This window comes from Trachypithecus francoisi, unplaced genomic scaffold, assembly GCF_009764315.1.
Source record: "Trachypithecus francoisi isolate TF-2019V2 unplaced genomic scaffold, Tfra_2.0 Lachesis_group20, whole genome shotgun sequence".
NCBI lineage: Eukaryota > Metazoa > Chordata > Mammalia > Primates > Cercopithecidae > Trachypithecus > Trachypithecus francoisi.
The window spans coordinates 25,933,805-25,961,543 of NW_022681466.1; the positions used below are offsets into that span (position 1 = coordinate 25,933,805).

General features: G+C 40.9%; 2 protein-coding genes across 2 annotated transcripts in view; one reads left to right on the top strand and one right to left on the bottom strand.

Annotated features, from left to right (window-relative positions):
• The window catches only part of UTP18 (UTP18 small subunit processome component), a 36,585-nt gene extending 25,863 nt beyond the window's left edge, over positions 1-10,722 (top strand). The window contains exons 11-14 of the mRNA XM_033183544.1: positions 2,154-2,328; positions 8,310-8,452; positions 9,747-9,785; positions 10,571-10,722. Of these exons, the coding sequence (XP_033039435.1) occupies positions 2,154-2,328; positions 8,310-8,452; positions 9,747-9,771 (343 nt within the window). The 3' untranslated portion in view covers positions 9,772-9,785; positions 10,571-10,722. The remainder of the gene's footprint in view (positions 1-2,153; positions 2,329-8,309; positions 8,453-9,746; positions 9,786-10,570) is intronic.
• A 15,623-nt stretch (positions 10,723-26,345) lies between these two features.
• On the bottom strand, positions 26,346-26,990 carry LOC117067247 (protein S100-A10). The gene has a single exon (XM_033183552.1). It carries the CDS (start codon positions 26,912-26,914, stop codon positions 26,621-26,623), a length of 294 nt encoding a protein of 97 aa, XP_033039443.1. The 5' UTR covers positions 26,915-26,990; the 3' UTR covers positions 26,346-26,620.
• Between the last annotated feature and the right edge of the window lie 749 nt (positions 26,991-27,739).

The window sequence follows — 27,739 nt, forward strand, 5'->3', positions numbered from 1 at the left end:
AGCAAGAGACCACATTCATGTAAATTTTATTAGGATATATGTTATAATTGTTCTGTTTTATTGTTATGTCAGTCTGTTATTATGCCTAATTTATAAATTAAACTTTTTTTATAGAGATGTGTGTATAGGAGAAAACATAGTACACGTAGGGTTCAGTAATCCACAGTTTGAGACATCCACTGGGGTCTTGGAACACATGCTCTGCAGATAAGGAGGGATTACTATAACTGCAGTTGAACGCCTTTTTAGCAAAGAAAATGCTGGCGCTACCTTATGTCATTGTATTTTTTCCTATTTAAAATGCCTGTTTGGTCGCATCAAGTTTTCCTGTAATTATTTTCAGCTTCTTGTCATTGAGGAGATAAAATAAGTTTAACTTTGGGTTTAAATCTTTAAGATACCTAAAGCATTTTTCCTTTATCCAGCTGGGGGTATAAATAAAAAAATGTTTCTAGGAAATACCATTTGATAGTGTTGTAGAAACTTTAAAAATATTATCTAGAACACATTGTGCTGTTACTGAAAAAATTGGTTATTGCACTGGGGAAAAGATGGGTGTGTTCTCCTACTTGATTCTGAAGATGCAGGGTGGGAGGATGAGACATTGGATACTTTGCAGTATTCTAAGCTACCTTACTAAACCACTAATTAGCACCCATAATTCTGTAACTTCAAGAAGTAGGCTTTTATGATTTTCTTAGACCAAACAAAATTGAGCCATGAAATGATTTCAGTCAAATCCTCCCTGGGATGGGAAGTCAAGGGGTCTTACTGTCCAGAAACTTAGCATGCTCTCTACTCTTTGTTCACTCTCTCCTTCCAGGTTAAAACTGGGGAAACTACTTGTATATATATCCCTACCACCATTTGCAAATTGGAGTTTGGGAGGAAAGGCAAGTAGAACTAGGCTGTGGAGCTTGGAGACCAGGCCATCTGCCTTAGGCAGTAAGACAGTAACAGATCCCTTGGAGGGGGAGTACCCTGATGAAGGACTCTTCCTTTTGTACCCATGCCTGTGCCAAGCCTGTAGCGAGGGACATCTCAGCACAAGCCAAGCATTTGCCAGGGTAGTGTGCGCTGTGGCAGCAATTCATGAGTAGCAGATCTTTTGGGAATCAAGCTCCTTTAAAATGAAGACTGCTGTTTAAACTATAAGTAGTTTTAAGAAGAACTGCATTTGCCTCTATGTGGGACAAGAAAAACTGCACAAAAATGGTCTTCACTCAAATTTGTGAAGCCAGTCTTCCTTGCCCTCTGTTTTTTGTATCACTTTTTATTAGTCCCCTTTGAAGGGCCTATATAGGAAAGAATCTAATACTAGTAGCTTAAACTCATTTAATTTTAATTGCCCTTCAGTGTAATTGATTTCTGATGTGCTTTTCTGAGGGCCATTTAAGGCTTTAGAATCTTAAAGTTATTCTTAAAGAATCTTAAGCAAATCTTTAAGCTTTTAGAAGAGGAAGAAAGGGACTTGAGGTCACTGCACCAATAGGCAGGCATCAGGTAATGAGTCACCAGGACAGTAGGATTGGCAATAGGGGAATAGGCAAAGGATGTTTGTAATGTATTTGATAAATGCTTAGAAGATGAGGAGTGGGAGAGAAGTATTCACGTTCTCAGGCTCCAAGCCTGTGCAACCAGAGGAGTGGAATTGTCATTGAAGGGAGGCGGAAGGAAGGGAGGAGGGGTAATGGTGTTAGAAGAGATAATTAATGCACGTGGCCACCCCTACAAACCGTTAGGAATGCAGTGCATAATTAGGACTAAAGGCACTGATTTGGATGTGGTGGGTGATTAGGTGGTCTGTGGGAGTAAATGAGATGAGTGAGACACTAGAAGTAGGTTGGAAATAGAATCCTGAGGACAAGAATCAGTGGAGAAAGAGGTGACTGTGAAGGAAATGGGATGCAAGAAGAGTCAGTAAAGTTTAACCTTCAAGATGTCAACAGAATGGGGAGAATTTGAATTCTGTTTTCAACCTGTTTGGTTGGAGGTTCTATAGGACATCTGTGGCTATAGTGGTGATAGCTGGACTCTTTGTAACATATGATTCCTATAAATACCAGTTTGTGGGGTTAAATCTATATTCACTTAGGTTGTGAAAGCCCTTTTACTTGTTTTTTAATCTACTTTAATCCCTTTTCTCTTTGTAGTTCCAATTGTGGAGTGGTAAATATATACAATCAAGATTCTTGTCTCCAAGAAACAAACCCAAAGCCAATAAAAGCTATAATGAACTTGGTTACAGGTGTTACTTCTCTGACCTTCAATCCTACTACAGAAATCTTGGCAATTGCTTCAGAAAAAATGAAAGAAGCAGTCAGATTGGTAAATATTTCATTACTCCTTTATCATTGTTAATTTTTAAATTTAAGTTGAAAACATGCAGGAGTAACAGGAAAGGAGAATGTTGAATTATTTTTAAAACAGTGTCTTCTTTTGATGTAGAAATTACTAGTATTATAGCTTTTGGATGTGGTTGTTGGAAGGATGCACAGTAACCACCACATTTGATTATGTCAGTTCTTTCAGGAAAGCTTTGCTGTCCATTCTCACCGTTCCTAAAGTGGTCCTCATTTTCAGAGGTTTCTTATAGTGTTAATGTTAAGGACTATAAGGCAGACGCTTCCTTCACAATTTTCTTTCCTCATCTGCCTTTTTAAGGCCTGTTGTCTTAATGGAACGGAGGCAGTTCTTGGGTTTTGAAAGTAAGTTGAACTTGAAAATTAAATTGTGTAAAAGTATTGTAATTTAAATAGCTAGATAGTACCTGTGAATATACCCTTTGTGTCAGGAATCTGCAGGACCACCTCCAGGTTTGGTGGCTAACTATAGACAACTTCCAGGACTCTGTATATGTTCGTTGAACTCATGGCTAAAATGTATTGCCATGAAAAGGATACAAAGCAAAATCAGCAAAGGGAAAGTACATGGAGTAAAGTCCAGAGGAAACCTTCTAAGAGTCCTCTTCTAGTGGAGTCACACAGGACAGTTTAATTCCTCCAGTAATGAGATGTAACAACATGTGTTAAGTGTTTTCTACCTGGGAAGCTCATTAGAGACTCATTGAGGAAGATTTTTATTGGGAGTTCATATAGGTACCACCTCTGCCTATCTTGTACCCTTCTGCTTAGCATGTACCAAAATTCTAGATTCCCAGAAGAAAAACCGGGTGTTTAGCATAAACCACACTGTTTGTACAAACAGTTTAGGCACAGTGAGCTACCCATATCATTCAGGGAAAGTTTCATGCCAGTATAAGAAACTGTGTGCTAGTCAAGTTCTCCAACACCATGGGATGGCCACCCTTGTAAACAGACCTTCTCTTAATTTTTTTCCCCGAGATGGAATCTCGCTCTGTTGCCCAGGCTGGAGTACAGTGGCTCAATCTCAGCTCACTGCAACCTCTGCCTCCTGGGTTCAGGTGATTCTTCTGCCTCAGCCTCCTGAGTAGCTGGGATTATAGGGGTATGCCACCACGCCCAGTAATTTTTGTATTTTTTTTTTTAGTAGAGACAGGGTTTCACCATGTTGGTCAGGCTGGTCTCGAACTCCCAACCTCATGGTCTGCCCGCCTCGGGCTCCCAAAGTGCTGGGGTTATAGGCGTGAACCACCGGGCCCGGCCTAGAACTTTCTAAGGATAGCAGCCTCAGGCCTATGGAAACTCTTTTCTGCCCAACCTTAGAGCTCAGCTTCAGTGTCACCCCATCTCTGTGAAGTTTCCTACTCTTCAGGCAGAACCAGTTTCCTCATTCACTTAACAATTTTTTGCCCAAGGCACCAGGTATACAGAAGGCATAGAACTTTGAATAGCAGAATTGCATTTGCTGCTATGTGTTTACTACCAGATTGTACACACTTTACAAAGTGTATTATTTTTATTGTGCTCACTTGGCAAAAAGCCTTGCATCTGCCATCAGCTTTGTATTAGAATATATAGTTTACAAAGATTTACAAAGAGTTCTACAAAAAGTTTGAGTCAAATAACAGTTCTTCAGAGGATTAACTTAACCAAAGTAAACAGTTAATAAAGGGCAGAATTGTGATTTGGATGCCACATTTTTTTCTAGCAGTTCATTGGTTTTCTGGCTGAATTCCACAGAGCCCTAGATTCTGCACAGGGCTTTATATGGCATGTAGGGCAAGGAGGAGGCTAAGTGCCTACTTGTATCATGTAGAGCAGTATTGTTGTCTCTGGTATATATTGGGATTCTGCATATGATTTCCTTAAGAAATGTTTTGTTGCGCTGGGCGTGGTGGCTCAGACCTGTAATCCCAGCACTGTGGGAGGCCAAGGCAGGTGGATCACTTGAGGTCAGGAATCCAAGATCAGCCTGGCCAACATGGTGAAACCCCATCTCTACTAAAATTACAAAAATTAGCTGGGCTTTGTGGTGGGCGCCTGTAATCCCAGCTACTCAGGAGGCTGAGGCAGTAGAATCGCTTGAGCCTGGAAGGTGGAGGTTGCAGTGAGCCGAGATCGTGCCTCTCTACTCCAGCCTGGGTGACAGAGTTAGACTCTGTCTCAAAAACAACAACAACAAAATGGTTTGCTGGAAAAAGAGTGAAAAATACAGCATAGCATTTTATTGCCTCTCTGTTGAATGAATCATTTGATAAATGAGAAGATTCTAATTCAAGTCAGCTTTAAAATCCCTGCTCCCTAATGGGAGTGGTGTACTAGTAATATTAACCTTTTATCACTTTAATGGTAGTAAATTGTTTTAGAAAACCATCGGATCTATCTGCTGTTGACATAATATATTCTGCAAGACATATAATAGTTAGTTCTGCATAGTTTGCTTCAGTGATCATGACAGCATTTGTATTTTTTTTTATTGTGGCAAAATCACACAAGGAATTCATTAGTAAAAGCCAAATCACAGTTTTTAAATGGTAGTCAACCATAATATCTAATGGAAAGAAGCCAGGCATAGCAGCTCCATAATGCCTTGGTAAAACATTGTTAGTATCGTTAAATGCAATCAGTCCCTTATAATGATTCAGACAGTTTTGTCATCCCATTACAAATCACTGTGAATTTCAGCTGTTGGAATAGCAGGAGACTCAGAAGTCAAATTCCTGTTACATCGACAATTTTGGATGTAGTAGAACGCCATGGAACTTTCTACCCATTAAATCAAGGATGAGTGAGCTTTTACTTGTTGAATTTTGATATCTGGATACTTAACTGTTGTGATAGAAATGGTATTAGAAAGCCAACTGTGGTGGCTCACGCCTGTAATCCCAGCACTTTTTGAGGCTGAGGCGGATGGATCACCTGAGGCCAGGAGTTAAAGAAGTTGGATATTTATAGGCATTTTTCCTAATTAATAGTTCAATTGTAGCCTTTTTTTTTTGAGACGGAGTCTCGCTCTGTGGCCCGGGCTGGAGTGCAGTGGCCGGATCTCAGCTCACTGCAAGCTCCGCCTCCCGGGTTCACGCCATTCTCCTGCCTCAGCCTCCCGAGTAGCTGGGACTACAGGCGCCCGCCACCTCACCGGCTAGCTTTTTGTATTTTTTAGTAGAGACGGGGGTTTCACCGTTTTAGCCAGGATGGTCTCGAACTCCTGACCTCGTGATCCGCCCGTCTCGGCCTCCCAAAGTGCTGGGATTACAGGCTTGAGCCACCGCGCCCGGCCAATTGTAGCTTTTAAAACAGAGACTATAAATAGATGTCAGAGCACAGCATAGTTTTAATCAGGTGAGATCATTGGCCTGAGGGAAGATTCACCAATGCAGTGAGAGGTTACACTGGGGAAGTGTAGATACTTGCAGGTAGATACTATTGATGTCTTAGGAAGACATTGTAAACAATCCACCTCCTTTACCCCATATTCCAAGTCAGTAGCAGAAATAAAATTTAAAAATAGGCCAAGTGCGGTGGCCCACACCTTAATCCCAGCACTTTGAGAGGCCAAGGTGAGAGGATCACTTGAGGCCAGGAGTTCGAGACTAGCCTGGCCAACAAGAGGAAATCCCATTTCTACTAAAAATAAAAAAATTAGCTGGGTGTGGTGGCCCACACCTGTAATCCCAGCTACTCAGGAGGCTGAGACAGAAGAATTGCTTGCCCCCAAGAGGCAGAGGTTGCAGTGAGCTAAGATTGCGCCACTGCACTCCAGCCTGGGCAACAGTGAGTGAGACTTGATCTCAAAAAAAAAAAAAATTCAGATAGAAAGATTGGTTCTAGTGTATTTTGATGAGGAAGAGTCAGAAAACCAGCTCCCCAAACTTCAAAGTCATTCCAGGAAAGTTGGTGAGTGAATGCCTGAGGCATGGTTTTGTAGTTTCAGGTGAAGAGGGTGGGAACAAAAGGCAGAGGTAGGACAACTTTGTTCTTAGCCCTTGCAGCAAATGTTTTTTTCCTGGTCATCTGCTTTCCTGATGCCTTGGATCATCTGTTCATAATTGGGGCATGCTTGGAGGATACAAACTTACAATAACCCAAGCGAAACACAGTTAAACCAAGGTACTTATCACAGATTTATATAGTATCTGCCTTCCCAAATGAAATGTAAATAAATTTTTGCAATATCCATGTTGTGGCTTCTCTCTATAAAACAGGACTCTGCTTTTTTACTAAGTGCTTGAAAAAATATATATACTTAATATAAATACTTAAAGTAATTTCTTGAGGAACCTGTATAGAGAGTGGTATTTAAGAACTTTAGAAGTGAAGACCAAATTGGGGTTCTGCCAACTTAGCTTTAATGGGTCAAGACCACTTCTCATTAGCACCATTGCCTTCACATTGATGCTGTGCTGTGCAGGCAGAACCTGCCTTCCAGCAAAGTTGAAAATAATTGAATGTGGCTTGGAGATTCACTGTAAACAGTATTTTCTTGACAAAATGGTTGGTAAGTATGTATCAGAATTTGGCCTAATGTGTGACTGACTGAAAGCAGTTTAATAGATGTATCAATGGGTTTTACCCAGCACTTGTCTGTGAAAATCACTTTGATTGATGGTATAAAGTGTGACCTGAAAGTATGGAGGATGACTAACTGCCCAGGTAAATAGCTGAATGGTAACGGTTATATGTATTTGAACATCAAGGTGCTATATCTTTTCGGAGAGCTAGAGAACATCTGAAAGTGAGTGTTGTTACAATTGTGGCCTAAAGGTAACTGCTTCCACACCTGGGTTTTATTCATCCACAAATTGGGTGAGGACCTGTCTCTTGAACTTAGGAAGTAGACTCTGGAGAAAGAGATGTGTGTGTTCCTCCTCATACTTAGGTCTGGCTTTGAGGTGAGCTTTTGGCTCTCTCTAAATCAGGACAGATTCACTTGGAGTTAGATTTTCATGATTTAGCCCTCTTTGAGGAGAAATTGTAAAAGGCAAAGAGTATATACAATAGTTGAAAATTAAAAGTACAAAATGGCAATTTTATGGTAGTAGAATATATGTGGTATGACTCTGCCTAGGTTTCAGTTATGTAAAATCAGACTTTATAATGTTTAATTTTTTCACCATTTAACCAGATGAATCTTCATGTTTAAAATCTCTTTTCCCTGTGATCAGATTTTAGTATTCTTTACTGTGGCCATTAAGCCAAATTGGGTGCTGTTTGCTTTAGTTTATTCATTAATCTATTCATTGAACAAACATTTGAATCTCTGAGGCATCATGCTAGATGCTGTGTTGATGCTTTTTTCTCTTTCGTCCTTTTCAGTTAATAACACATTAAAGATCAAATTTCATAATGTGTACACATGGGCACAGAGGATAGAATAATAGGCATTGGAGACTTGGAAGGCTGAGAGCATGGGAGGGGGATAGGGGACGAGAAATTATCTAATAGGTACAGTGTACATCAAGCTTGTCCAACCCACGGCCCAGGACGCTTTGAATGTGGCCCAACACTAATTTGTAAACTTTCTTAAAACATGAGTTTTTTTTTTTTTTTTTTTTTAGCTCATCACCTGTTGTTAGTGTTAGTGTATTTTGTGTGTGGCCCAAGACAATTCTTCTTCTGTTGTGGCCCAGGGAAGCCAAAAGATTGGACACCCCTGTCCACCATTGGAATGATGGTGACACTTAAGAGCCCAGACTTCACCACTGTGCAAGAAATTCATGTAGCAAAAGTGCAGTCAGGTCTCTTAACTATAAAAATAAAGTAATAAAAAAATGAAAGATCAAACTTGATTTTGGAATACTTTGCTGCACTAATAGACTGTACTTCCTTGTGTGCTACAATCAAAATGAGCTTTATGTTTCAGCAGAAAGATAGAATGAAGATTATAATTCAAGAAACATGAGCTCCCAGTTGTTACAGTTTAAAGCTTTTTATTATCTCCTGCAGGTTCATCTTCCTTCCTGTACAGTATTTTCAAACTTCCCAGTGGTTAAAAAGAAGAATATTTCTCATGTTCATACCATGGATTTTTCTCCAAGAAGTGGATACTTTGCCTTGGGGAATGAAAAAGGCAAGGCCCTGATGTATAGGTAGGTATTATTTATGTTTAAAAGTCAGAGATACCTATAAACTACGTGTGACAGTATGAAGAGATACTATATATTCCTAATTCTACAATTAGTAATATAGCCTGTTTATCTTGACTCTCATCTTCATTATCTTCAGGTATTTTTCTGCCATAAAATGTCACTAGCAGAAAAGTTCACCGGGGGAATATATATATTTTTTGGAAAGCACTATTTTGAGAATGTCAAATTGAGGAAAAGTAGCCACTTTAATAATATTTCCACTTCCTTGGTGCCTTATATTTAGATTAACTTTTGCTGATTTAATAATTCAGTTTACTCCATTAGATTTAATTGATTTCTTTTTAAAAGGTGTTTCTTTCCCTGTAGCTGTAAGCTGTAAATAAGGGTGTTAAGCACAAAGATAACCAAAACTTACATGCACTGTCCAGGTTCTTTTCTGTACCCGACATACTCGGCTATAAAACAGGAACAAACAAAACCTAATTACATCATTGCCAGAAGATACAGGTGACAAGGTGGATCTTCAGGGCAAACTAAAGAGTTTTCAGTAGAAAACTTGTGATGTAAATCACAGCCCTCTTTCTTTGCTCCTTGTGTTGCTAGTGAATGCTACATAGAACCCTGTGTTTGTGTGTATGCTTTAGGCAACTCCTGCTTTCAAAATGAACTAAAATCAGGAGTGAAGAAAAGGAGGAATGTAAATTGTTTTTGAGGAAATAGTTGTGAAAGGAGAATATACCAGACAATAATGTGGTTGAAAGTTCTTACTTTGAAAGGAAAATGGGTTATACCAGGATAATTGCATTAGTCTCATTTCAGGTCAGATTTAGAGTGGTTCTGTTTCAGTTTTGTATTTTATAAAAGGATGCAGATTCTTACTGCACTTAGAATTCTCTTCCAAATCCTTTGGTATTTTTATAACTGAAATTTTCTTTTCTCTAAGACCCAAAGGCCGTTAGATTTTTTACCAGGGCATTGCTCTGTAGAATGAGACTGTTTCTAGCTATACTAGTGACTGGAATGGACTGTGACATTTTTATTGATTATTTCTGATCAGGTATTTCATAGACCCTTATGTGAAACTTTGGAGTAAGCTTACGCATGTTATCTAAAATCTGAGGCATTCGAATCCTCCAGAATGTCAGATTGAGGAGTCTGAACCTAACTGCCTGGTGTGAATGATTGTAATTACATGTTTTTCCTGCTAAAATCTTCCTAAATGCCATTCTGTGATCTAATTGAAAATACTGTGGGTAATTACAAAGTTTAGATGACTTATTTTTCACTTTTCCAGGTTGCACCATTACTCAGACTTCTAAAGAGACTATTTGAAGTAAGAAAACCCTTTTCTTACAAATTCTGCAGGTTTTAAGGTTACATCCATTGCTGTCAGTTGGTGGAAGCAGCACATTAGCTGAGCTTTGTTTCTCTACCCCTAGGTTACTGCATCTTTATTTAGAGGGGTGGGATGGAAGTAGATCAGGAACTGTCTAGCTGAAGTTGAACCTTCCTTGGAAATTTCTTATCCCAAATCACAACAATCTGGCTCGGTTCTTCTGAGGTCTGATCTCTAATGTTGCATTCAATAATTCTCATCAAAATTGTAATTACTGAACATGTTTAATCCACAAAAGACTTAATAACACAGAGATGGGTCTTCAAATATAGCTATAGCTTGTATGAGCTTAAATCCTCTTATATATATGTTTCTTGAGAAATTAGCAACTTGCCCTGTTTCACAGAACTAGATAATGGGGCTGGCCATTAGTTCTTCTGCCCAATATTTAAAACCGTAGAACATCCTTCCCTTCTCATGGCGTCCTTTCGGGCCTGAGATGTAGTGGTTCTGAGATTGAGCTTTGCAATTGGCCTCTTCATCACAGTTCACTGTTTGGTCTCCTCAGAGATTAATGAATGTTGAGAGACTTTGAGAATGCAGATATATATATTTAATTAGGACAAAGGATTTTTAAAGTTACAGGCATTTTGGGCAAAACTTTAGCCAGGAGGGGAAAGCAGTTTGGCTATCTTGTCTCTAAAGATTACATTGCCAGTACGTGTTTGTTGATGACCAGCAGCTATAAATCAGGTATGTAATTTCTTTTGTTCTTTCCTCAGGTCCAGTTGAGTCACAAGAGAAGCCTGCCTTGATATATCATCTCAGAAATTTTCCTGAATGTGTAATAATATATGGAAAATGATTTATAGAGCCAGCTGTGCTTAAGAGCCGATAATGTCTTAATAAACATGTGACAGCTTTTGTTTGAAAATAAGTGTATCTGGTTCTTCCCTCTACCCCCAACACACACACACACAAACTTGGATGCATTTAAAACTAAACATGAGAAATTGGAAACACCTGTCTGTAGCCAACAATAAAATATAAGCAGATTTTCTCATACTTCACAGCTAACCCTGATGCCTGGTTTCCCCCTTCCTGAATAGATCTCTCTATGCTTTAGGGGATCAGGTAGTTAGTTTCTTGAGCTGTGGAGGTCAGTCGGCTTGATACAGAGCAGTGAAATCTCACATAGTGAAGTTCGAACTTCCAAGTTTTCCAGGAAAGGTGATTTTGGAAATGAAAAGGCTTTTCTGGGCTTATTACTTCAAATCATTGTCATTGTTATTTGAAGAGGGGGCATAGTAAACCTGGTAGTCTTGTCCTACGGATTATCCGCCACTGCCTTTCCTGGAGATAAATGTTCATTATGCCAACTTAAATGTTTGATTTGTATTTCAAGGTTGACAGCTGGCTCCATAGTTATCTTATAATATAACCTTGCTTGAGACCAGTCCTTACATTTCTTAGGAAGAACTGACACTGTCGTGCATTTAAGAAGCATTAAAGGGGTTGGGCGGGTGTTATGAGAAGTATCAAGTTAGGTCTAATAGCTTTCAGCCCCACCATCTAGTAAAACATGGAAGAGAGAAGTCAGGGCGGAGGAGGGAGTTTTTTCAGCAACAGAAAGTAGCTCTGCCCAGTGAAGTAATAGGTCCCTTTGTGTCTTCAAGGCTCTCCTGGGTCAGCTGGAGAGGATGTAGGACGTAGAGCAGTCCAATAGGTGTGGCTTGTGTTAACTTATCCCAGCATCTTTCTAAAAGAACATTTTATCTTGAGATGGACTATTGCAATCTAATTATGGAGACACTTCCCCTATTTCCTTTCTCAGCAACTTTTTCCATAGTAAATAGTATTAATGCTAAAACCTCAAATTCCTGAAACCAGTGGGCTTGTTGGTGCTCTTTCTGTCTCCCATTGCTAGAGGGCAGCCTTGGATCACATGAATAGTTGCAGGCAAGGCGTTTGGAGCTTTTTGCTGTCACGTTGTCCTTAGCTTCAGCTAAATCATTTCAGAAATGGACACCAAGCCTTACATGTGCTTATTTTGCGTATGGTTTTCAGTTCCCAGAAGTGTGACAATTTATAGGAACTTATTCTGCAGAAAATGATGGAAGCAGAGTCCAAATTTTAACTGTTCTTTGTTAAACTCTCTAGACCTTTTTTTTTTTTTTTTTTTTTTTGAGACGGAGTCTCGCTCTGTCGCCCGGGCTGGAGTGCAGTGGCTGGATCTCAGCTCACTGCAAGCTCCGCCTCCCGGGTTCACGCCATTCTCCTGCCTCAGCCTCCCGAGTAGCTGGGACTACAGGCGCCCGCTACCTCGCCCGGCTAGTTTTTTTTTGTATTTTTTTTAGTAGAGACGGGGTTTCACCGTGTTAGCCAGGATGGTCTCGATCTCCTGACCTCGTGATCCGCCCGTCTCGGCCTCCCAAAGTGCTGGGATTACAGGCTTGAGCCACCGCGCCCGGCCTCTAGATCATTTTTATACACTAGTAGGAGCAGAATAAAGTATCCAGTTCTAATCTCCAAGGTAAACAGATGTGCTATTTGTTCTACAGACAGAGATGCTACTAATCCTGTGTCTTGTATTTTAACGTTTAATTTTCCCCCCCTCAGTGGAAGTTAGAGATTTGAGTCAGGCTTTCATTGTGTCTCCTTGTAACCAGAGAAAAGCTAATTCTTCAAGGAAATGAGATCCATAGCCATGAACTTCTTTACAGATGCTCTTTTGGCAGTTGCTGTGACAGCATGAAAGTGGCTCGTGTCCCTGTGTTTGGGGGAAACCATCTTGAGCTGTGAGGTGATATTTTGCCATCCAGAGCCACACAGGATGTACTTGGGTATACTTTGAGTGATAAATCGACAAGTTGAAATCTTTGATGTATCCCATTCATCTCTCCCCTCATCCTCACTAATATTTAGTGAACCGAATAAGGATTAGTCTTATGAAGATGTTTCCTCTGTTTAAACAAAGTACAGGTGAAAAGTTACTTGCCTTACAGATGGACATTAAGTGTGTGTGGGTATGTGTGTGTTTCTGGTGAGGATATGTAACCTGTTCTAAGCCGACCAGCTGAAGGGTTTGTAGGCATATCTGCACCTCCAGTTTGAGGATGGGATGGAGGCAAGCAAATGCCCATGAAGTCAGGTGCTTGCTCACAGCTTCGAAGAGTTCTTTTTTTTTTTTTTGAGACGGAGTCTCGCTCTGTGGCCCGGGCTGGAGTGCAGTGGCCGGATCTCAGCTCACTGCAAGCTCCGCCTCCCGGGTTCACGCCATTCTCCTGCCTCAGCCTCCCGAGTAGCTGGGACTACAGGCGCCCGCTACCTCGCCCGGCTAGTTTTTTTTTGTATTTTTTAGTAGAGACGGGGTTTCACCGTGTTAGCCAGGATGGTCTCGATCTCCTGACCTCGTGATCCGCCCGTCTCGGCCTCCCAAAGTGCTGGATTACAGGCTTGAGCCACCGCGCCCGGCCTCTAGATCATTTTTATACACTAGTAGGAGCAGAATAAAGTATCCAGTTCTAATCTCCAAGGTAAACAGATGTGCTATTTGTTCTACAGACAGAGATGCTACTAATCCTGTGTCTTGTATTTTAACGTTTAATTTTCCCCCCCTCAGTGGAAGTTAGAGATTTGAGTCAGGCTTTCATTGTGTCTCCTTGTAACCAGAGAAAAGCTAATTCTTCAAGGAAATGAGATCCATAGCCATGAACTTCTTTACAGATGCTCTTTTGGCAGTTGCTGTGACAGCATGAAAGTGGCTCGTGTCCCTGTGTTTGGGGGAAACCATCTTGAGCTGTGAGGTGATATTTTGCCATCCAGAGCCACACAGGATGTACTTGGGTATACTTTGAGTGATAAATCGACAAGTTGAAATCTTTGATGTATCCCATTCATCTCTCCCCTCATCCTCACTAATATTTAGTGAACCGAATAAGGATTAGTCTTATGAAGATGTTTCCTCTGTTTAAACAAAGTACAGGTGAAAAGTTACTTGCCTTACAGATGGACATTAAGTGTGTGTGGGTATGTGTGTGTTTCTGGTGAGGATATGTAACCTGTTCTAAGCCGACCAGCTGAAGGGTTTGTAGGCATATCTGCACCTCCAGTTTGAGGATGGGATGGAGGCAAGCAAATGCCCATGAAGTCAGGTGCTTGCTCACAGCTTCGAAGAGTTCTTTTTTTTTTTTTTTGAGACGGAGTCTCGCTCTGTGGCCCGGGCTGGAGTGCAGTGGCCGGATCTCAGCTCACTGCAAGCTCCGCCTCCCGGGTTCACGCCATTCTCCTGCCTCAGCCTCCCGAGTAGCTGGGACTACAGGCGCCCGCCACCTCGCCCTGCTAGTTTTTTGTATTTTTTAGTAGAGACGGGGTTTCACCATGTTAGTCAGGATGGTCTTGATCTCCTGACCTCGTGATCCGCCCGTCTCGGCCTCCCAAAGTGCTGGGATTACAGGCTTGAGCCACCGCGCCCGGCCTAACACGAAGAGTTCTTAAGCTACTTGGGAAGATACTTAAATGCCGTCTGCAAAGTCATTACACAAGAAACAAAGCATTTTCCATTCTTTTATTTTAAACTGAAGGAAATGGAGGCTGGAGCAAGAGCCTTGGGGAGAAGGTAGGCTGTGGGAGTGTGGATAGCACTTCTGACCCCCTGGTGCTGTAATTGTGCTGACATCAGTAATATATACATAGAATCTCATACAATTCTCGTTCCTCTGTGAGGAAAATAACATTTGTCATTTTACAGGGAAGTAAATTGAGGTTTCAACAGATTGAACATCTTGGTCCCAAAGCCATCATTTTGACATAGGTCAGTGGTCCACAAAGCAGAGTTTGCATACTCTAAGGGTATGAGATACAGCCCTTTAGATTGTGGGAAAGAAATACTAGAACTTCTATGCTGTGTAAAAAGTAGTTTTCTCCCAGTTACTTGGGAGGCTGAGGCAGGAGAATCACTTGAACCTGGGAGGCGAAGGTTACAGTGAGCCAAGTTTGTACCACTGCACTCCATCCTGGCAACACAGTGACACTCTGTCTAAAAAAAGTATTTTTGTTACATAATGTATTCATGCTGTAGCTCATAGAGATAACTTACAAATAGATACGGTTTTTTGTTTTGTTTTTGTTTTTGAGACGGAGTTTTGCTGTTGTTGCCCAGGCTGGAGTGCAATGTCGTGATCTCGGCTTACTGCAACCTCCACCTCCTGGGTTCAAGCGATTCTCCTGCCTCAGCCTCCAGAGTAGCTGGGATTACAGGCATCCATCACCACGGCTCGCTAATTTTCGTATTTTTGGTAGAGACAGGGTTTCACCATGTTGGCCAGGCTGGTCTCGAACTCCTGACCTCAGGTGATCCACCTGCCTTGGCCTCCCAAAGTGCTGGGATTACAGGCATGAGCCACTGCACATGACCATAAACAGATATGTTTACATTGGGGGTATATTCAATGTACATTTCTTTTGAGACAGGGTCTTGCTCTGTCTCAGGCTGTACTCCACAGGCTGGAGTACAGTGGCATGATCGTGGCTCACTGCAGCCTCGATCTCCCAGGTTCAAGTAATCCTCCCACCTCAGCCTCCCGAGTAGCTAGTACTACAGAGGCACACCACCACACCCATCTGATTTTTGTATTTTTAGTAGAGCGTTTCTCCATATTGCCCAGGCTGGTCTTGGAACTCCTGGGCTCAAGCAGTTTGCCTGCCTCAACTTCCCAAAGTGCTGGGATTATAATAGACGTGAGCCACCGTTCTGACCTCAATGTACATTTCTTATTAAAGGACCACTGGCTTAGGTGCCTCACTGGCAAGCCAAACTTGACACATTTCCACACCCTGTCCTCCATTGTTCCCAAATTCTCTTTTTATATTCCCTATAATGTTAAAGCTTCTCCATTAACTGTCACATAAGCTAGGGACTTTAGACTGACTTTATTTATTTATTTATTATTTATTTTGTATTATTATTATACTTTAAGTTCTAGGGTACATGTGCATAACGTGCAGGTTTGTTACATATGTATACTTGTGCCATGTTGGTGTGCTGCACCCATCAACTCGTCAGCACCCATCAACTCATCATTTACATCAGGTATAACTCCCAATGCAATCCGTCCCCCCTCCCCCCTCCCCATGATAGGCCCCGGTGTGTGATGTTCCCCTTCCCGAGTCCAAGTGATCTCATTGTTCAGTTCCCACCTATGAGTGAGAACATGCGGTGTTTGGTTTTCTGTTCTTGTGATAGTTTGCTAAGAATGATGGTTTCCAGCTGCATCCATGTCCCTACAAAGGACACAAACTCATCCTTTTTTATGGCTGCATAATATTCCATGGTGTATATGTACCACATTTTCTTAATCCAGTCTGTCACAGATGGACATTTGGGTTGATTCCAAGTCTTTGCTATTGTGAATAGTGCCACAATAAACATACATGTGCATGTGTCTTTATAGCAGGATGATTTATGATCCTTTGGGTATATACCCAGTAGTGGGATGGCTGGGTCATATGGTACATCTAGTTCTAGATCCTTGAGGAATCGCCATACTGTTTTCCATAATGGTTGAACTAGTTTACAATCCCACCAACAGTGTAAAAGTATTCCTATTTCTCCACATCCTCTCCAGCACCTGTTGTTTCCTGACTTTCGAATGATTGCCATTCTAACTGGTGTGAGATGGTATCTCATTGTGGTTTTGATTTGCATTTCTCTGATGGCCAGTGATGATGAGCATTTTTTCATGTGTCTGTTGGCTGTATGAATGTCTTCTTTTGAGAAATGTCTGTTCATATCCTTTGCCCACTTTTTGATGGGGTTGTTTGTTTTTTTCTTGTAAATTTGTTTGAGTTCTTTGTAGATTCTGGATATGAGTCCTTTGTCAGATGAGTAGATTGCAAAAATTTTCTCCCATTCTGTAGGTTGCCTGTTCACTCTGATGGTAGTTTCTTTTGCTGTGCAGAAGCTCTTTAGTTTAATTAGATCCCATTTGTCAATTTTTGCTTTTGCTGCCATTGCTTTGGGTGTTTTAGACATGAAGTCCTTGCCCATGCCTATGTCCTGAATGGTACTACCTAGGTTTTCTTCTAGGGTTTTTATGGTATTAGGTCTAACATTTAAGTCTCTAATCCATCTTGAATTAATTTTCGTATAAGGGGTAAGGAAAGGATCCAGTTTCAGCTTTCTACTTACTGCTAGCCAATTTTCCCAGCACCATTTATTAAATAGGGAATCCTTTCCCCATTTCTTGTTTTTGTCAGGTTTGTCAAAGATCAGATGGCTGTAGATGTGTGGTATTATTTCTGAGGACTCTGTTCTGTTCCATTGGTCTATATCTCTGTTTTGGTACCAGTACCATGCTGTTTTGGTTACTGTAGCCTTGTAGTATAGTTTGAAGTCAGGTAGCGTGATGCCTCCAGCTCTGTTCTTTTGACTTAGGATTGTCTTGGCAATGCGGGCTCTTTTTTGGTTCCATATGAACTTTAAAGCAGTTTTTTCCAATTCTGTGAAGAAAGTCATTGGTAGCTTGATGGGGATGGCATTGAATCTATAAATAACCTTGAGCAGTATGGTGATTTTCACGATACTGATTCTTCCTATCCATGAGCATGGTATGTTCTTCCATTTGTTTGTGTCCTCTTTTATTTTGCTGAGCAGTGGTTTGTAGTTCTCCTTGAAGAGGTCCTTTACATCCCTTGTAAGCTGGATTCCTAGGTATTTTATTCTCTTTGAAGCAATTGTGAATGGAAGTTCATTCCTGATTTGGCTCTCTGTTTGTCTGTTACTGGTGTATAAGAATGCTTGTGATTTTTGCACATTAATTTTGTATCCTGAGACTTTGCTGAAGTTGCTTACCAGCTTAAGGAGATTTTGGGCTGAGATGATGGGGTTTTCTAAATATACAATCATGTCATCTGCAAACAGAGACAATTTGACTTCTTCTTTTCCTAATTCAATACCCTTGATTTCTTTCTCTTGCCTGATTGCCCTAGCCAGAACTTCCAACACTATGTTGAATAGGAGTGGTGAGAGAGGGCATCCCTGTCTTGTGCCAGTTTTCAAAGGGAATTTTTCCAGTTTTTGCCCATTCAGTATGATATTGGCTGTGGGTTTGTCATAAATAGCTCTTACTATTTTGAGGTACGTTCCATCAATACCGAATTTATTGAGCGTTTTTAGCATGAAGGGCTGTTGAATTTTGTCAAAGGCCTTTTCTGCATCTATTGAGATAATCATGTGGTTCTTGTCTTTGGTTCTGTTTATATGCTGGATTACGTTTATTGATTTGCGAATGTTGAACCAGCCTTGCATCCCAGGGATGAAGCCCACTTGATCATGGTGGATAAGCTTTTTGATGTGCTGCTGAATCCGGTTTGCCAGTATTTTATTGAGGATTTTTGCGTGGATGTTCATCAGGGATATTGGTCTAAAATTCTCTTTTTTTGTTGTGTCTCTGCCAGGCTTTGGTATCAGGATGATATTGGTCTCATAAAATGAGTTAGGGAGGATTCCCTCTTTTTCTATTGATTGGAATAGTTTCAGAAGGAATGGTACCAGCTCCTCCTTGTACCTCTGGTAGAATTCAGCTGTGAATCCATCTGGTCCTGGACTTTTTTTGGTTGGTAGGCTATTAATTATTGCCTCAATTTCAGAGCCTACTATTGGTCTATTCAGAGATTCAACTTCTTCCTGGTTTAGTCTTGGAAGAGTGTAACTGTCCAGGAAATTATCCATTTCTTCCAGATTTTCTAGTTGATTTGCGTAGAGGTGTTTATAGTATTCTCTGATGGTAGTTTGTATTTCTGTGGGGTTGGTGGTGATATCCCCTTTATCATTTTTTATTGCATCTATTTGATTCTTCTCTCTTTTCTTCTTTATTAGTCTTGCTAGCGGTCTGTCAATTTTGTTGATCTTTTCAAAAAACCAACTCCTGGATTAATTGATTTTTTTTAAAGGGTTTTTTGTGTCTATATCTCCTTCAGTTCTGCTCTGCTCTTAGTTATTTCTTGCCTTCTGCTAGCTTTTGAATTTGTTTGCTCTTGCTTCTCTAGTTCTTTTAATTGTGATGTTAGAGTGTCAATTTTAGATCTTTCTAGCTTTCTCTTGTGGGCATTTAGTGCTATAAATTTCCCTCTACACACTGCTTTAAATGCGTCCCAGAGATTCTGGTATGTTGTATCTTTGTTCTCATTGGTTTCAAAGAACATCTTTATTTCTTCCTTCATTTCGTTATGTACCCAGTAGTCATTCAGGAGCAGGTTGTTCAGTTTCCATGTAGTTGAGCGGTTTTGATTGAGTTTCTTAGTCCTGAGTTCTAGTTTGATTGCACTGTGGTCTGAGAGACAGTTTGTTATAATTTCTGTTCTTGTACATTTGCTGAGGAGTGCTTTACTTCCAATTATGTGGTCAATTTTGGAATAAGTGTGATGTGGTGCTGAGAAGAATGTATATTCTGTTGATTTGGGGTGGAGAGTTCTATAGATGTCTATTAGGTCCGCTTGGTGCAGAGATGAGTTCAATTCCTGGATATCCTTGTAACTTTCTGTCTCGTTGATCTGTCTAATGTTGACAGTGGGGTGTTGAAGTCTCTCATTATTATTGTGTGGGAGTCTAAGTCTCTTTGTAAGTCTCTAAGGACTTGCTTTATGAATCTGGGTGCTCCTGTATTGGGTGCATATATATTTAGGATAGTTAGCTCTTCCTGTTGAATTGATCCCTTTACCATTATGTAATGGCCTTCTTTGTCTCTTTTGATCTTTGATGGTTTAAAGTCTGTTTTATCAGAGACTAGGATTGCAACCCCTGCTTTTTTTTGCTCTCTATTTGCTTGGTCGATCTTCCTCCATCCCTTTATTTTGAGCCTATGTATGTCTCTGCATGTGAGATGGGTCTCCTGAATACAGCAGACTGATGGGTCTTGACTCTTTATCCAGTTTGCCAGTCTGTGTCTTTTAATTGGGGCATTTAGTCCATTTACATTTAAGGTTAATATTGTTATGTGTGAACTTGATCCTGCCATTATGATATTAACTGGTTATTTTGCTCGTTAGTTGATGCAGTTTCTTCCTAGCCTCGATGGTCTTTACATTTTGGCATGTTTTTGCAATGGCTGGTACCGGTTGTTCCTTTCCATGTTTAGGGCTTCCTTCAGGGTCTCTTGTAAGGCAGGCCTGGTGGTGACAAAATCTCTAAGCATTTGCTTATCTGTAAAGGATTTTATTTCTCTTTACTTATGAAACTTAGTTTGGCTGGATATGAAATTCTGGGTTTAAAATTCTTTTCTTTAAGAACGTTGAATATTGGCCTCCACTCTCTTCTGGCTTGTAGAGTTTCTGCCGAGAGATCTGCTGTTAGTCTGATGGGCTTCCCTTTGTGGGTAACCCGACCTTTCTCTCTGGCTGCCCTTAAGATTTTTTCCTTCATTTCAACTTTGGTGAATCTGGCAATTATGTGTCTTGGAGTTGCTCTTCTGGAGGAGTATCTTTGTGGCGTTCTCTGTATTTCCTGAATTTGAATGTTGGCCTGCCCTACTAGGTTGGGGAAGTTCTCCTGGATGATATCCTGAAGAGTGTTTTCCAACTTGGTTCCATTTTCCCCTTTACTTTCAGGCACCCCAATCAGATGTAGATTTGGTCTTTTTACATAATCCCATACTTCTTGCAGGCTTTGTTCATTTCTTTTTCTTCTTTTTTCTTTTGGTTTCTATTCTCGCTTCATTTCATTCATTTGATCCTCAATCGCTGATACTCTTTCTTCCAGTTGATCGAGTCAGTTACTGAAGCTTGTACATTTGTCATGTATTTCTCGTGTCATGGTTTTCATCTCTGACATTTCGTTTATGACCTTCTCTGCATTAATTATTCTAGCTATTAATTCTTCCACTCTTTTTTCAAGATTTTTAGTTTCTTTGTGCTGGGTACGTAATTCCTCCTTTAGCTCTGAGAAGTTTGATGGACTGAAGCCTTCTTCTCTCATCTCATCAAAGTCATTCTCCGTCTAGCTTTGATCCATTGCTGGCGATGAGCTGCGCTCCTTTGCAGGGGGAGATGCGCTCTTATTTTTTGAATTTCCAGCTTTTCTGCCCTGCTTTTTCCCCATCTTTGTGGTTTTATCTGCCTCTGGTCTTTGATGATGGTGACGTACTGATGGGGTTTTGGTGTAGGTGTCCTTCCTGTTTGATAGTTTTCCTTCTAACAGTCAGGACCTTCAGCTGTAGGTCTGTTGGAGATTGCTTGAGGTCCACTCCATACCCTGCTTGCCTGGGTATCAGCAGCAGAGGCTGCAGAAGATAGAATATTGCTGAACAGCGAGTGTACCTGTCTGATTCTTCCTTTGGAAGCTTCCTCTCGGGTGTAGTCCACCCTGTGAGGTGTGGGGTGTCAGTCTGCCCCTAGTGGGGGATGTCTCCCAGTTAGGCTACTCAGGGGTCAGGGACCCACTTGAGCAGGCAGTCTGTCTCTTCTCAGATCTCAACCTCTGTGTTGGGAGATCCACTGCTCTCTTCAAAGCTGTCAGACAGAGTCGTTTGCGTCTGCAGAGGTTTCTGCTGCTTTTGTTGTTCTAGACTGACTTTAAACTTGAGATTTTTCTTTACCCCACCCCCCACCACAAAGACTAGTTCAAAGCAATATTTTTCCAATTTTTCTCTATAATGAATAAGACCTAGTATTTAACAGCACAACAAAGTGACTATAGTCAGTAATAATTGTACATTCTAAAATAACAGTGTAATTGGATTGTTTGTAACAAAGGATAAAATGGGGATTGATACTCCGTTTTTCATGATGTAGTTCTTTTTTTTTTTTTTTTTTTTTTTTGAGACAGAGTCTTGCTCTGTCGCCCAGGCTGGAGTGCAGTGGCACAATCTCGGCTCACTGCAACCTCTGCCTCCCAGATTCAAGTGATCCTCCTGCCTTAGACTCCTGAGTAGCTGGGATTACAGGTGCCCCCCACCACACATGGCTAATTTTTGTGTTTTTAGTAGAGATGGGGTTTTACCATATGGGTCAGGCTGGTCTCGAACTCCTGACATCAGGTGGTCCGCCCACCTCGGCCTCCCAAAGTGCTGGGATTACAGGCGTGAACCACTGCGCCCAGCCCTATGATGTAATTCTTACACATTGCATGCCTGTATCAAAATATCTCATGTACCCCATAAATATATACACCTACTATGTACCCACAAAAATTAAAAATTTACTAGAAAAGATTGTTCTCTCTAGCATACCACCACTTCCCCAGCTCTCATCAGCTTTCGCTTATCAAACAATCCTCTAACTGGTTTTATGACTTCTCACTTCCTGCTTTTCAATTGGATGCCCACATTATAGCCAGAGATGATTTTAAATGTTTATTATGGAAGACTTCAAACATATCAAAGATGAGTCCATGCGTGTTAGCTCACATGTGTAATCCCAGCACTTTGGGAGGCCGAGCTGGGTGGATCACCTGAGGTCAGGAGTTCAAGACCAGCCTGGCCAACATAGCGAGACCCCATCTCTACTAAAAAATACAAAAATTAGCTGGGCATGGTGGTGTGCACCTGTAATCCCAGCTACTTGGGAGTCTGAGGCAGAAGAATCATTTGAACCTGGGAGGCAGAGGTTGCAGTGAGTCGACATTGCACTATTACACTCCAGCCTGGGTGATCAAAGACTCTGTCTCAAAAAAAAAAAAAGAAAAAAAGATGAGAGATTAGTATAATAGTATGCATCACCTATATCCAACAACCGGAAATCTTTATATCCTCACCCACAAACTCTGGTTTATTTTGAAGCAAAGGCAAGATGTATTATTTCATCTGTAGTATATACAGAGATGTGTTTTAAGAATGCACATTTTAATATGCTATACTTGCTTAACATTCTTCAACAGCTCATCTGTCCCAAACACTCTTTAATTTCTCCATACATAGAACGGGCATAAAAACAGACCTGCCTTGTAGGATTAGTTATGACAGCACCTGGCCCGGAACACATTCTCAGTGAATGTTAGTTACCGTCATAGAATAGAATAAAATGTTAGTTACCTGATCATAGAATAGAATAAACAGCTAGGCTGGATATAGCTAGAATAAATAAAAGTCCTAGATTAAGATTAATTAGGGAATTAGGTCATAATCATTTTGACCGTGGTCAGCTGCAAGATGATGTTCAAGCCCCTTAGCTTGTTAGAAAGGCCTGTTAGTTTGGCCTTTTCACATCTCTCCAGCTTTCTCACTCCTAGGAGGCTGCACGTTTCTTGAGGTACTTGTATTTCCCTGAATAAGCCAAGCTGTTGCTCTCCTCCATGACTTTGTTTTGCTGATGTTTCTCCCTTGCTTTTTCCTTTGCTTCCTTTCAAACATCGCTTACCTAGCAAACAGTTGGAATTCCTTGTCTACATTTTTTGGTCCTAAATGGTAAACTGGATGGATTTTTACTATGGTACCTGTACCCTTTATTGTATTTGTTCACCACTAGATGTTCGTAATCTCATGAGTGAAACATGATTCCTATTATTATTTTAGTTTGCTCAAGCTGTGATTTTGATTTCTGCCACTGAACAATGGGTAACACAAGTTAGGTGATTCATATTGTTAGAGAAGTTTATACTAGTTCATCAGGGAAAACAATACTTTCCCGCCTCCACATTCTTGACATGTATTTGTCAACTTATTTCTTCCCTGCTAGGTTTTATTCACCTTTGTGTCTCCAGCATTTAGTTCAATGCTTGCTCCATATGTTAGACATATAATTTTATAAACTTTTATAAACTTTATTTTATAAAAAAACTGACTTGATTACGGATAGAACAAAAAGTTGGCAACAAAGAGTCAAGCTCCATAAAATATTTGAGGGAATTATTCTGAGCCAAATATGAGTGACCAAGGCCTGATGCAGACTCTCAAGAGATCCTGAGAACATGTGCCCAAGGTGGTTGGGTTATAGCTTGATTTTAGATATTTTAGAGGGACAGAGGCGTGAAAGGAAAATAAATTTTGGGGCCTCCAAATCACTAAGCTAAAGGGAAAAGTCAAGCCAGGAACTGGTGAGGGCAAACCTGCCTCCCATTCTATTCAAAGTCATCCCTGTGCTGAGATAAATGCACATCTGATTGCCTCCTTTGGAAAGGGTAATCAGAAACTCAGAAGAATGCTACCGTTTGTCTCTCACCTACCTGTGACCTGGAAGCCCCCTCACTGCTTCAAGTTGTCCTACCTTTCTGGACAGAACCAATGTACCTCTTACATATATTGATTGATGTCTCATGTCTCCCTAAAATGTATAAAACCAAGCTGTGTCCCGACTACCTTGGGCACATGTTGTCAGGACTTCCTGAGGCTATGTCACAGGTGCAAGTTCTCAACTTTGGCAAAATAAACTTTCTAAATGAACTGAGACCTGTCTCAGATATTCAGGGTTCACATTTTGGTAACCACGAAGGAACTCTTGAGTGGAGGTGCCTCCCTGAACTTTGACAAATCTCCTATCAGTGCTTGGTACCATCTTGAGCTATCTTTATGGCTCAAACCAATAGGACGATTTGCTGAGGCCTGAAAGAATGCCCTCCCGAGAATCCCTGATCGCTCAAAATTTGGTCAAGATATGATTTTGCTGTACAACTTTTTTTTTTTTTTTTTTTTGAGTTTTATTTGCTTCCTCCAGCACAAGGAAGGCAAGTTTTCCTGCTTCCATGATAATGGAAGGCAGGTTACTTCTTTAGGACTTTGAACTTGCTCCCAACAGGGAAGGTGAATTTGAAGGTTTTTTTCCTGCTTCTAGGATAATAGAGAGCAGTCTTCAGCCTGAGACCTGTCCCTAGGTAAGTAACTGCATTGGGGTTTGTCTTGGCTAAAGTTAAGGTTAACAACCAGCTGGTCTTAATTTCTCCTTACTATTAGAGTGCTCAGTAATCATATAAGTTGTGTGATTGTTTGTTTTGCTTAACGTTTTTGTTGTTTGTCTCTGTTTCTGTTATTTCAACCTTTTTCCCATTGGGTTTGACCAACTGTATCTGACTTGATCAAATCCAAAGAAAGTTTCAAATTATGGGGAACAAGCCTTCTGAATTGACTAAATTCCCACACATACACAAAAAGGTGGCCTTGTTATGTAAACAAAGCCTTCAAGTAGTCAAAATCAAAAATCTTTCCTTTTTTCCCCTCTTGCTGGCTGTTTTTCAGTTCCCCCATACTCCCCCCATACCCCCCTTCCCACGAAGGGAAGGTGACAACAGCTTCGTTAACATGAAGGTGATAACGGCCAGAAAAAAGAAAAAAAAAAAGAAAGATATTTGATTTTGATTTTGATTACTTAAGGGGCTTTATTTACATAACAAGGCCACCTTTTGGGTAGCCAGGCCAAACTGTAAGAGCAATGGCTGTTACCCCACAGTGGAGTTCCAGAGCTAATATTCTGCCTTCTTTTTATCACCACGACAGCCTGGGTTTTGTCCCTAAATGAAGCCCTTTCTGGTTTGATACCTGATACTTCTGAAATAGCAGCAATTTTTCCTGTTTGAAATACAGTAATGAAATTTAAAAAGACTTTTTTTAAAGGAACTCAATGGTTAAAAGTCAGCTCAGTTAAAAGCTAACATTGAAGATGCGTGCGTGTGTGTGTATTTTAAAGGACTTCATTTTTTTTTCCTCTTAGGACTTTGTCTTTTTTTTGAACAAAAGCTTTTTTCTTCTCTGTTGGCTGAATTCCATTTTCTTTATTTGCTTCTGCTATCCCTCCTTTCTCTTGCACCCTCTGCTGCATGAAGGACCTAAAATAGTTTATAATAGTCTGAAGTTCCTTAAAGAAAACAGAGAAGGTGTAATCCCAGCACTTTGGGAGGCCGAGGTGGGCGGATCATGAGGTTAGGAGATCAAGACCAGCCTGGCCAACATGGTGAAACCTCATCTCTACTAAAAAAAAAAAAATACAAAAAATTAGCCGGGAGTGGTGGCGGGCACCTATAGTCCCAGGTACTCAGGAGGCTGAGGCAGGAGAATGGTGTGAACCTGCGAGGCGGAGCTTGCAGTGAGTCGAGATCACAAGATCACGCCACTGCACTGCAGCCTGGGCAACAGAATGAGACATTGTCTCATTAAAAATAAATAAATAAATAAAAGAAAACAGAAGGTGCCAGACTCCCTTTTGGGAAATGTTTGTTTTTCTTTATGGAATCCAAAGAGTGTAAAGAGACTAGTTTGTCTCAGTTCTCAAACTGCTTTTATATTGTGTTACCTGATTTTTTTAACTAAAATAGTTATTGCTACAGAGGCAACTCTTGGGTTGTTAAGGAAGAATGTAGTTTAGACACTTAGAAATACCTTTGTTTAAAACATTTTTTTTTTTTTTTTTGCGTGCACTGGAAAAGCATCATGAGGTCTAGCCTCACAGTAATTCTTCCTTTTTGGAGATTCAGGATTCAGGTGGCTCTGCCCAGAGATCAGAGATCCACTTAAAAGGCAGATAGTCCCTATCTAAATAAAATTGGTTTCCTTATACAATCCTATGATACATTTCTATAATTTTATGTTTGATTTGGCATCCATCTTTAATCTCCCTCTAGCACCACCAGACTTTTTCTTTTTTTTTTTTTTTTTTTTTTTTTTTTCGGAACTAAAAAAGAACTTTATTTATTGAGGGCAAGGGGATGCAAACAATACAAAAATCAAAAGCTTATCTGGTATTTAACTTTCCTTTCTCAGCTTGTCAAATGGGAGTTTAGATTTTATTTTTACATTTGCTAAGGGTCCTGATCTGCTCATGAAATCCTTCTATGGGGGAAGCTGTGGGGCAGATTCCTTAAGCGACCCTTTGGGACAACTCTTATCAGGGAGGAGGGAATTGCTCGTTTCTGCCTACTTCTTTCCCTTCTGCTTCATGTGTACTACAAAATAGTCATTGCATGCAATGGTGAGGCCCGCAATTAGGGAAAAGAAACTCTGGAAGCCCACTTTGCCATCTCTGCACTGGTCCAGGTCCTTCATTATTTTGTCCACGGCCAGAGGGTCTTTTTGATTTTCCAAAAATCCAGGGAACTCCTTTTCCATGAGTACTCTCAGGTCCTCCTTTGTTAAGTAGCCTTTATCCCCTGCGAATTTGTGAAATGTAAACATCATGGTTTCCATGGCGTGCTCCATTTGAGACGGCATTTTGGTGTGGTCTGTTGAAGCCTTGGCCGAGGCGCGGTGGACGCTGGGCGAGCTGTACGCGGGGCGGCGAGGCGAGCGCGGCCCAGACTTTTTCTCTCTATACCTTGAGATGTAAATTTCGTTACCTGATTTTTCATCTAAGAAGTTGTTTCCTTCAATATGCAGATTTAAGGCTATTTAGCTGACAACTGCCGGGGTAATGAAACAGGTTATCAAGAGTTTGCAAGTCTAAGACAGGAAAAGAAAAGTAGGTCTTATGAATCTATAAGATGTACTTGTATTGGTACGCCTAATATGTCTATGTAATTATGTGTTGAGTACACAATGTTTCACTACTAAAAATATATAAAAGCTCTAATTTTCATTCCAAGATGGCTGAATAGGAACAGCTCTGGTCTGTAGCTCCCAGAGTGATTAATACAGAACATGGGTGATTTCTGCATTTCCAACTGAAATACCTGGTTCCTCTCACTGGTGCTGGTTGAACAGTGGGTGCAGCCCATGGAGGGCGAGCTGAAGCAGGGCAGGACATCGCCTCACCCAGGAAGCGCAAGGGGTCTGGGGATTTCCCTTTCCTAGCCAAGGGAAGCGGTGACAGACTGTACCTGGAAAAATGGGACACTCCCACCCAAATACTGCACTTTTCACAAGGTTTTAGCAACCAACAGACAAGGAGATTCTCTCCCATGCCTGAGTTGGTGGATCCCATGCCCACGGAGCCTTGCACAAGGCTTGCGCAGCAGTCTGAGATGGACCTGTGAGGCTGCAGCCTGGTGGGGAGAGGGGCATCTGCCATTGCTGAGGTTTGAGTAGATAAACAAAGTG